At 59.3% G+C, this 11,207-nt stretch overlaps 1 protein-coding gene across 1 annotated transcript in view; it reads left to right on the forward strand.

Moving 5' to 3' along the window:
- The window catches only part of DNAH17 (dynein axonemal heavy chain 17), a 115,481-nt gene that overhangs the window by 46,465 nt on the left and 57,809 nt on the right, over positions 1–11,207 (forward strand). Inside the window, exons 31-42 of the mRNA XM_007462391.1 lie at positions 957–1,082; positions 1,226–1,333; positions 2,035–2,166; positions 2,504–2,664; positions 3,276–3,432; positions 4,529–4,633; positions 6,234–6,391; positions 6,856–6,994; positions 7,176–7,403; positions 7,832–7,969; positions 8,832–8,964; positions 10,524–10,651. Coding sequence (XP_007462453.1) covers positions 957–1,082; positions 1,226–1,333; positions 2,035–2,166; positions 2,504–2,664; positions 3,276–3,432; positions 4,529–4,633; positions 6,234–6,391; positions 6,856–6,994; positions 7,176–7,403; positions 7,832–7,969; positions 8,832–8,964; positions 10,524–10,651 — 1,713 coding nt within the window. The remainder of the gene's footprint in view (positions 1–956; positions 1,083–1,225; positions 1,334–2,034; positions 2,167–2,503; positions 2,665–3,275; positions 3,433–4,528; positions 4,634–6,233; positions 6,392–6,855; positions 6,995–7,175; positions 7,404–7,831; positions 7,970–8,831; positions 8,965–10,523; positions 10,652–11,207) is intronic.

Below are 11,207 nucleotides of genomic sequence, written 5' to 3' on the forward strand. Positions count from 1 at the left end.
ATTCCTGCTCAGCTTAAGGGGCTTTACTGCTTTGATTTAGCAGAGGGGTCCCTTTACCTTGGGCAGCCCGGCCCCCTTTCCAGCTTCCCCCCACCCCAGGAGGCTGCTCCCTTCTGCTGACAGCAAGCTTCCTGGCTGCCCTCCACAACCCCCCTCCCCCAGTCTCTTTGCCCAAGTATTGATCAAGCCTCCAAATCGATCTTGACATTAGCCGAAGCGAAATGTAATTCAGAGGTAAGTCAGCTTGGGGGTAAAAAATCTCACGCAAGAAAACCCAAGCTCCCACAACTTGAATTCGGAGGTGGGGTTGGCAGGCCGGTGGCAGGATCCAGTCCTCAGTTCGTTCAGATGCTTCCCACACGTAACTGCTTACAGACATAACCACGACCTACAGTGAGCTCTGCCTGCACTGTCGTTGTAGTTTAAAAGAAAAACCAACCCAATTATCTCATTTGGGTATGTTCCCCCCAGTTGCAGTCAGTTGAAGTTTTGTATTTTAAGATACACACAAGGCTCGTCAGCAAGTTTGTCCACGTGACCATCTAAGACCCTGAGATGATGCACCTGGGGAGCTAATGGGGGCTCCACTAGTAAGGGACACGGGGCAGCGGGGCTGGGGGGACAGGCCCCGCGTCTCTGCACATCAGCACCACTTCATAGGGTCAGACATAGACTATCTTCTCCTCTTGATTTTTCTCTGGTTTCCCCTCCCTTCTCTGTGTAGAAACACTTAATGCACACGAATGCCCAATGCAACTAGTTTTGTGGGTACAGCTGGGCTTGCTGACCACATTTTTCAAGCTGGTCATTCTTACTGCTCTGAAAACCTGGGTATTTGTACCCCTGGGATGATAAGGAGGATGATGACAAATGGTCATTTAATTTTTAAATGACAAAGCAAGCCATCGGAATGAGCTGCGCTCACCCCTCTCTGGTCCCTGTGGCTCCGTCCCCAGGTGGAAGTCTGGCTGAACCGGGTGTTGGACAGGATGTGCGCCACACTCCGCCACGAGATCCCGGAAGCCGTGGTGACTTACGAGGAGAAGCCAAGGGAGCAGTGGATCTTTGACTACCCCGCCCAGGTCTGAGGCTGGGTGGACGGAGCTCACCTCTCCTGGGTTAGCCACAGTGGGTGGAGAACAGCCACCTTACTGATATGAACTCTTCTGTCACACTGAGAACGATGCTCACGTTGGCGGGGGGCCGGGGGCCGCTCTGTTTTCAGATTGCGCTCTCGTGCACCCAGATCTGGTGGACAACCGAGGTGGGCCTGGCGTTTGCCAGGCTGGAGGAAGGCTACGAAAACGCCATCAAAGATTACAACAAGAAACAGGTGCGTGCCCCCATCCCATGTCCATCCAAAGCTTCCTGCTCTGAGGTGCCCCCTTGTGCCACTGCCATTTCTGTGGGTCAAAGGCAACCAAATACTGGCACCCCCCCCAACATCCTCTGCCCAAGAGTAACCGCTTTAGAAGTACATGACTTTCTCTCTTTTTTTTAAATTTATTTATTTATTTATTTATTTTTGGCTGCGTTGGGTCTTCGTTTCTGTGCGAGGGCTTTCTCTAGTTGCGGCAAGTGGGGGCCACTTTTGATTTAACTTTTTAAAAGATTCTTGGTTAGAAATTTAGAAACTAAAGATAATTTTTAAAATAAAAACCCCACCACCCATATATAACCCCGTCAACAAATTCTTATCTGACATTCTAATGTTTTCGTGTGCGTATAATCGATTCCTAGGCGAAAATATATAAACTGTCCACACAGCTTTAAGATCCTGGTTTTACGTAGCGTCCGCCGTCTTTCACGGCGTCCGATCTTCTTTTACACCATTTTTAGTGGCTCCTTGATATTCCATGGGGGGCCCTGCTCCCCAGCGTTCCCCACCCCCAGTTGGGGGATAGCGAGAGCTTCTGTGTCTCGTTGTTGTGAACAAGAGCCCGGGGGTCTTCCCTACCCAACCGTGGGGGACCCCGCCAGCCCGGAGTCCGCCCCGCGACGGGTGTCCCAGCCGAGGCACCTTCACTCCTGCAGATCAGTCAGCTGAACGCGCTCATCACCCTGCTCGTCGGAAACCTCAACGCCGGGGACAGGACGAAGATCATGACCATCTGTACCATCGACGTCCACGCCCGGGATGTGGTCGCCAAGATGATCACCGCCAAGGCACGGGCGCCGGGAAGGGCCGGGAACCCCACAGGGGGCTGGTGCCTGGGACTCGCGCGCACGCCCCCATCCCAGTTACTGCTGCTTCCTCCTGGGTTGAGGGAGGCGGGCGACACTACTACGGGCAGCGGCTACCACCTCCATCATCCCTTGTCTCGGCCCTGGTAAGAGACTGGACAAGCGGCCCGATCAGGGGTGCCCACGGTTCAGCGAGACTCAGTGGCGCACGGAGTTAGGCTTGACGTGGGCACCACGGGAGGAGCCAGAGGCCGGGGAGGCCCCCCCCCACCCCGGGGCAGGGCCCAGCGGGAGGCACACCGGCCCGCCCCTCCCGCAGGTGGAGAGCGCCCAGGCCTTCACCTGGCAGTCGCAGCTGCGACACCGCTGGGATGAGGAAAAGAAGCACTGCTTTGCCAACATCTGCGATGCCCAGATCCAGTACTCGTACGAGTACCTGGGCAACACGCCACGGCTGGTCATCACCCCGCTCACCGACAGGTGAGGGCGCACCGGCCGCCTTCCTGCCTGGCCCTGAGCAACACAGCGGGGAGACTCACACTGTTCTCTGGGCCCTTCCCCGTGAGTCCTTGTGCTGTCAGACCCGAACGTGCCCAGCTGAGGTTGACGGGTCCAGGCATCTGGGTCAGATTCAGTCCTGCTGCCGGCCAGGCACCCAGACTCGGGGGCCATGATCCAATTCCCTCCCTCCGACACTGGCTGTATGGCCTTGGGGGTGTTCCTCAGCCTCTCTGAGGACCTGCGAAGTGGGGACGTTATTTTATAAATCCTCAGCAGCTCGTTGAGGGTCAAGCGAGTCATTTAACGCAAAAAGCACTCAGGCCAGCAGCTGCTCAGAGCGAACCATCAGTGCCTGTGAAGTGACTGTTAGAGTTAGGCAGCGGCCCCTCCTCTAACGCCCTGGTGGGCACAGCCCCCATGTGGCGTCCGCCCTGGCGAGACGGTGTCTGCTCTTTGGTGACAACATAAGTGCTTCCCACCGACTCCCTTTGGTGCCTCCTTGGGGCTTGGGGGGTGTCAGTGAACCACAGTGAAAGAAAGTGGGCGGCTGTGGGGTTGCCGCCCGCGAGGTGATCGGAGGTCCTTTGCAGATGCTATATAACCTTGACCCAGTCCCTCCACCTGATCATGGGCGGAGCCCCCGCTGGCCCCGCCGGGACTGGCAAGACAGAGACGACCAAGGACCTGGGCAGAGCCGTGGGCACCATGGTCTACGTCTTCAACTGCTCCAAGCAGATGGACTACAAGGTACGCATCCCAGGCCCAGGGGGGCCTGAAGTCCCCAGGGAGGACCACCCACAGCCCCTCCCTCAGAAGGCACAGCCTCCACGCCCCAAGTGAGCTCTAGATGTGTGGACACTGCAGGCTGGACCCAGGCAGGAGGCACCAGCTCCCCAGTTTGCTGACGGCGTCCACCAGACGGCGAGGCTGAGTAGTGGCGCCCCCACTGGCGGCCTCGGCCCTCCTGGGAGGCTGGGCCTCTGCAGCATGACCAGCGTGTCTGGTAGAGGCTCTCAGGGTGGGCACAACCAGCCCCAAACGTCCTGCCTCCCCTGGGGAGGTAACCCCTCCCAACCTACATTCCAAGCTTGTCCCTGGCCACTGGGGGCACCAGACAGAGTGAGCACCTTTGAGAGCTTGGGGGGCGGGGTAGCATGAGGGGCGGGTATAGGGAAGGGGCCGGGTCCTGGCGGTCACTGGAGACTTTGCAGGACAGCCACAGCTCTCAAAGGGCCCAGAAGAGGGGTGACCATGGAGGTCAGGTCAAAGCAGCCCCTGGGGGTCGGGGGGGACACTGAGATCAGGAGCTCGGGCCTGCAGCGGGCCTCCCTGCCCCACCCCCATCGGAGCCCCACAGTCCAGGGGCCCCCATCTTGAGGCTGAGGGTGGGGACAGCTGCCCCTTCTGACTCTCGAGGCCACAGCCCGCACCGGCCTCCTGGGTTTTAGAAAAGTGAAGTCTGAAGCTGGATCCTCCCGGAAGGAATCCTGTATGTAAACATTGAAGAATCATCCTGATTATCCAGCTGGGGCCTCTGCCGTCCATCCCCCTACCTTAGAGGGAAGCCCCCTCTCTTGTGTGCTAGTGGAAAATGCAAGGGCTGAACTTTACACAAACTCGCTAATCTGAGCCCAGGCAAAGCCCCCAGGCCGGGGAGGGTCTGGGCTCTTTCTGGCCCCCGGCCCGGGCAGGATTAACCCTCCCAGGGAGTGAACGTCCTGCCTCTAGCCTTCTGTGGGCCCCAAAGTTCCCAAGCCTGACCCTCGGCCAGGGGACTGATGGGGCAGGTAGGGGCTCCCGGCAGGGCTCTCCACGCGTGCGTCTCCCATCTCGCCCCTTCTAGTCCTGTGGCAATATCTACAAGGGCCTGGCCCAGACTGGAGCCTGGGGCTGCTTCGATGAGTTCAATCGAATCTCCGTGGAGGTCTTGTCTGTGATCGCCGTACAGGTAGGGCCTGCGTGGTCTCTGGATCACGTATGGGAACTCACTGCCCTGCTGGCTTGGGGCTCGTCAGCTTTCCTGTAGGGTCGGGTCAGCCTCACTGAGTTGGGGGTGTGGCACAAAGGTGAGCGGGACCCCAGCCCTGTCCTTCTGGGGCCCACAGAAGGAAAGCAGTAAGGATCAGACCCAGTGGCACATATGTAACCAAATACAGACGAGGGGATAATCAGTTTTGCCTAGGGGACCAGGATAGAGGGCTTTGTCTCAATTACCAATGGAGCTGGGCATTGAAGGATGTCTAGGAGTTTATCAGTTAGACAAGGGTGCTGGGAGGGAGAGAAGGAGGAAATGAGCCCGAATATTTTGGGAACACCCATGACAGAGTGCAGGGCTGCCTAGTTCTGGGCTTTATTTGAACTCTCTGTGTCTTCATCTTCTAATCTGTAGAATGGGTTTGCTGGCCGGATTAGGGGTGAGTGCAGGTAGCTGGCCTCCTCCGCTGTTGTTTCCCCACCTCGGCAGAGACATGGAACTATCCCCAAGCCCTGGGGCTGGAGGCCAGTACGGCAAAGAGAGAGGACGAGGGCAGCCAGCGCCCCCTGGACCCATGGGCAATGCTGACGGCTGCCTTGCGGAACCCCGCTCCCAAAGTCAGTGCACAGACCCCAGGATAATTACGTAGAGCTCTGTTGACTCGGATGGAGGAGCAGGAACTGGAACGGAACATTAGGAGAGGCTTCATGTGGAGGGGAGGGGTCCCACCACCAGCCCCTGCCCTGCTGGGTTGTGAGCCGCACGCTGCAGACCAGTCTGGGAGGAAAGTCCTGGACAACTAGGCATGCGCTTTGCTCCAAAGCCCCAGGCTCGAAGGTCAGGGCTTAAACTGTGGCTTCAGGGCGCCCTCCAGTGGTGGCTTGGAGGTTTGCAGCTGCTCAGCACCACCGACGGTCAAAGGCAGCTAATGGTCCCTGAATTCAGATTTCGCCCGGGGCTGACTTTCTGATGTGGGGATGGCTACCAATCAGCCCTCCCACGGGTCACACTGCCCGAGCAGGAACGGGACACACAGAACAGCTAGGGGTGGGACGCCCCTCAGTAATATCAAGGGGCAACCACAACCTGGAGGAACCCCCAGGGCCTCTCGCTGAGTGACCAAAGCCCGTCTCAGATGACACACTGTACCGTCCCGCTTACTAACATTCACGAAAGACAGAATCACAGAAACGGGAGCAGATGAGTGGTTGCAGGGGGTCAGGGGAGGGCAGGGTGGGAGAACGGTGAGGGTGTCTATAAGAGGGTGACAACACCTGAGGTCACAGAAATGTCCCATCATCTCCACGTTGCTGTCCTGGTGGTGATGCTGCACTACGGCCACCCTTGGGGGGCGCCTGGGAGGGGCCCATGGGATCCCCTCCACGTTCGTTCTTACAACTGCACGTGAACCTACAGTTGTATCAAAGTTTAAAGTTTAATTTAAAAAAAGAAAAAGAAATCAGGAAGGTCCTCTGCAAATTCACAGCCACACGCTTTAGCACAAACGAAGATCTGTCCAGCCCGCTGAAGGTGGTCATTCCCACGTGAACGCGTCTGTGTACCCACTGTTTAGGTAAAATGTATCCAAGATGCAATTCGCGCCAAGAAAGAAACGTTTAATTTCCTGGGAGAGATGATAAGCCTCATCCCCACTGTTGGCCTCTTCATCACCATGAACCCCGGGTACGCCGGACGTACGGAGCTGCCCGAGAACTTAAAGGCCTTGTTCAGGTGTGTGGTGGGCGGGGATGGCATGAGGAAGTGCCCAGGAGGGTGCTGTGGAGGGCAGAGGGCAAGGCCGACCAGAGGGGGCTGTGGGAGAGGAGGAGTCTGGAGACAAGGCCCGAGTGAGGGGGACCAGCCCGCCAGGGCCTCTGACACCTGGGGTGGAGGTCCCGTTTCAGGCACAGCCGGCCAGTGAGGGAGGACAGGGCTCAGGTGACTCTCAGAGGAGTTGAGTCAAGGGATGCGGGGCCTGGAGACGCCCCTGTGCAGGGTGTAGGAGGAACAAACGAAGCGGGAGCGCAGCCAAGCGGCGGGTGGGGCCCTGGGAACCTGGCTTCACGCCTAGACTCTCAGCCAGTGGTGCTGTGCTCCTCCTGGCAGGTGAGGTGTGCCCCTAGGTGACAAGGGGCAGGTGGGGGCGTGGTTGGAAGAGGGGGAGAAGCCAAGGCAGACCCCGCTGACCCCCTCAGGCCCTGCGCCATGGTGGTCCCCGACTTTGAACTGATATGCGAGATCATGCTGGTGTCTGAGGGCTTTCTGGAGGCCCGCCTTCTGGCCAGGAAGTTCATCACGCTCTACACCTTGTGCAAAGAGCTGCTGTCAAAGCAGGTGTGTGACAGCGTCCTGGGCCCGCAGAGCTGGGGTCGGGAGGGGTTACAAACGCAGGTGGCCCGTATGCCTCCCAGACAGCCTGGTGGAACCTCCACACGTCCCAGCAGCAGGCTGGCCTCGGTCCCAGCACCCCCGCCGGCGCGCTCACACCCGCCCGGCCCTGCCCCTCTACTCGCAGGATCATTATGACTGGGGCCTGAGAGCCATCAAGTCTGTGCTGGTGGTGGCCGGCTCCCTGAAGAGGGGCGACCCCAGCCGAGCAGAGGACCAGGTTCTGATGAGGGCGCTCAGGGACTTCAACACCCCCAAGATCATCGCCGATGACCTGCCCGTGTTCATGGGGCTCATCGGGGACCTCTTCCCCTCACTGGACGTGCCTCGGAAACGGGACCTGAATTTTGAGAAGGTGGGTACAGCCAGGGTCACAGCGGTCCGGGAAGCCACACCCCGGCCTCCTTCCCGCCGAGGATGCCTCTTTCCGCCACACGCCGGATGGGTACCTGCCTAAGTGGCAGGTACCACACTGGGGTGGTGGTCGCGTCTGCCAGCGGGCAATGGCCACACATGCACGGCTTCCTCTGCCCCGAGGAACATCCTGAGGCTACGGGTTGCCTCTCCAGCCCCTCTTGCAACGCTGGGGGGCCGGGAGAGGAAGGGGAGGATGCTTCGGGCAAACACATTCCCCGCACGGGGTTCCCAGTAGCACCCACGGCAGAGCACGTAAACGTCCCCACGGGCAGGGCCGCTGTTCCCTTCTGATCTCTCCGCTGGGCAGGGGGGCTCCCTCGCCCTGCACGGCGGGCCCAGCGCCCCGTTCCCACATGCCTTCCCCAGGTCATCAAGCAGAGCATCATGGAGCTCAAGCTGCAGGCAGAGGACAGCTTCGTGCTGAAGGTGGTGCAGCTGGAGGAACTGCTGCAAGTCAGGCACTCGGTGTTCGTCATCGGGAACGCGGGCAGTGGCAAGTCCCAGGTACATGCCCGCCCGGGGACCCAGCCCAGTGCGTCCCGGGCGGAAGGGTGTCACGGACCGGGAAGGAGGCTGTGACGTGGGGCCGGGGGCGGCGGAGGAGGCGAGGAGTGGCCAGCGGACCCTGGTCCCACCGATGAGGCCCTTCCCCCAGGTCCTCGTCTCTCCCTCCTCCTTCCCCCTTGATATCAGTCACCCCGCCTCTCTGCAGCCAACCCCCCAGCCTCCTGTCCCCTGCCCCCTACCACTGCCTGGGCACAGTGGAAAGCAGAGGGTGGCGGCCAACATGATTGATACCTGTAACATCGAAAATTCTAAACCAGCCGAGTATTCAGCTAGCCACCCACAGGATGGACTATTATGCTATTATTAAAGATCATTTCCAAAGACTATGTAACATGAGGGACGCTCACTGCAAGTTATTTTTAGGAGGCAGAAACTGTACAAACCAGTTCTCTGAAAAGGAATGTGTGTACGTCTGTCTACACATACACCCATGGGAAACATCCTCAGATGTCCTCAGAAACCCTTTTCTCTGGTGGGGGAAGAATTACAGGTAGTTTCCTTCCTTTAATTTTTCTTGCAGCGAGCACGTTACTTTTATTATCAGGGAACTAGTATGAATGTTACCCGGTCTGGGCACAACTAGCCCTCCTCTGCGCACAGGCGGGAACAATCGCAGGGCGTCTTCCTGGACGTTGTTTGGGGGTCGCAAACTCACCCACGTGTCGCCAAAGCAAAGCAGGCCCAGAGCAGGGATTCTGCCCGTGGGTCTTCAAGGGCCCTTGGAGCTCACACAAGGGCCCTAGCGCAGGGTCTGTGTGCGGGATGTGGCCCTGAGTGAGCAGCCCCCGCCCCGGTGCAGGTCCTCAAGTCTCTGAACAAGACCTATCAGAACCTGCAAAGGAAGCCGGTCGCCGTGGACCTGGACCCCAAGGCCGTCACCTGTGACGAGCTCTTCGGCATCATCAACCCGGTGACCAGGGAGTGGAAAGATGGTAATGCGAGCAGCATCCCCGGCAGGGCTGAGGGGCCGAGGGCTCGGAGCAGGCATCCCAGGCCTGGGTCCATGGCGGGCCCGCTTTGTCGTGGCCGCTCGGCCGGCCTCTGTGCAGTGAGCACGTGGCCGAGCCCCCGAGGGAGGCCCTCAGCAGGTCCAGCTGCGGTGAGGGGGCCCACACGTACGCGTGGTGTGTAATGATGGTGCTGCGGAGAGCAGGAAGGTCACAGGGGGGCTGGTTCACTCTCCCAGGCGGGAGGAACCGGGGAGGCCATGGACGCCGGAGCATCAGCACACCTGCCTCAAGCAGGGCTGAGGGGAGACAGGGCCCCCACCCCATGGACCACAGAAGGAGAGCCCTGAAGTGCAGACTGCAGCCTCGGATGCTGGGAATGGTGTTTCTCCGGGGAAGGGCCTTGATGAGATCTGTGCTTTATATAAAAAATAAATAAATAAATAAAAACCTCGGGACATTGGAGAAAGGACAGGTGAGGAGCTAAGGGAGATGGGGGGCCCCAAGGGCGGTCCAGGTGGAGGAAGGGGCACTGGAGGGGTTGAAAGAGGCGGGTGTGTACTGCTTGCCAGGGGACCATCCCCACCCCCGCCCCACCCAAGCTTCCATGCGTCCCCCTCCTGGGACAGGAAGCCAGGGAGGTTCTGCTCCAGTCTCCCCTCTGTGAGAGGCCCCCTGCCCGCCACATCCCCCTCTGCCCCTCTCCCTGCTTTCCTTTTGTGACTTGGCATCTATTTCCGCACGTGTATCTTGTGTCGTCACCCCCTCCACTGGGATGCGAGCTCTGTGGGTTGGGCAGGGGCTTCAGTTGTCCCCACGCCCCCTGCTCTGAGCCTGACTCTTTTTTTTTTCCTGTTTTTTTTTGAAATTAATTAATTAATTTTATTTTTGGCTGCTTTGAGTCTTCATTGCCGCGCACGGGCTTTCTCTAGTTGTGGCGGGCGGGGGCCACTCTCCGTTGCGGTGCGCGGGCTTCTCATTGAGGTGGCTTCTGTCGTGGAGCACGGGCTCTAGAGCGCAGGCTCGGTAGTTCTGGTGCACGGGCTTAGTTGCTCCGCGGCTTGTGGGATCCTCTTGGGCCAAGGATCGAACCCCTGTCCCCTGCATTGGCAGGCGGATTCTTATCCACTGCGCCACCAGGGAAGCCCCTGAGCCTGACTCTTTAAGACCACTCAGCAAACCTTTACTGAGTGAATGAATGAAAGAGGGAAGGGATGGGTGAAGGGGTGCAGGGCGGGGCAGTGGCCTTCCACGTAGGGCTGTTGAATCTGAGAACTGGACCAGACTTGGGGAGGGTGTCGGGGGGGCAGGGTCAGGGGTGGAGTCACAAAGGTGGGTCCTCGGGGTCAGGAGAAGGGCAGGAAATGAGCCAGGTCCCCTCCTGTCTGAGGGCCTCCGCTGTCCCTCTGAGGTAGGGCACTGGCCACCTCTGAGAGGCCAGTGTTGGCCCAGAGGCGACAAGAGGGGGCGAGCTTGGTCTCAGCCCCGGTAGCCCCAGGGAGAGCCGCCCAGAGCTGGACCTGACAGAGCCCCACCGCCCACAGGCCTCTTCCCCACCATCATGCGGGACCTGGCCAATATCCCTCACGACGGCCCCAAGTGGATCGTCCTGGACGGGGACATAGACCCCATGTGGATCGAGTCCCTCAACACCGTCATGGATGACAACAAGGTACAAGGGACCCCTGGATCCCAGAGCTGACCCCCCAAGAATGGCAGTAACGTGGGGGAGGGGAGCATATGGGACATGCCACATGTCTCGCCTGCCGCACTCAGCAGCCAGGACCCGCTGTGCATGGGGACTCAGGAGGGGGCCTGCCTGGAGTTCTGCACAAAGCGTTATGGATGAGGGAAAGACCCCCCCCCCCCATCACAAGACGCGTTCCTCACAGGATGCAGGCCCGCGTGCACCCGGCTCACCTGCTTTTTGGCCTCAGCGTGGGCGAAGGATGCAGGCGTAGAGAGCGTTCCTGTCTGACTGACGCGTGGCACGATGTCGGAGGGGTAGCTAATATCTTGGAAGGCGCAGACAGTGTTGAGAATTATCTAAAAGCAGCTTAAGAAAGTGATTCTCAGTTGGGTGGAGGAGGGACCCCCAGAATTCCTGGGGAGGGGTCAGGGTCATGGTTTGAAAGGCAAATTTAGCCTCAGAGTGAAGTCCTACGTCATCCACGCACATCTGGACGCTCTCCATGGCCCCGGGGTGGGAAGGGCCGGGGGGGGGGGGG

Source organism: Lipotes vexillifer, unplaced genomic scaffold (genome assembly GCF_000442215.2).
Source record: "Lipotes vexillifer unplaced genomic scaffold, Lipotes_vexillifer_v1.1 scaffold1691, whole genome shotgun sequence".
Taxonomy (NCBI): Eukaryota; Metazoa; Chordata; class Mammalia; order Artiodactyla; family Lipotidae; genus Lipotes; species Lipotes vexillifer.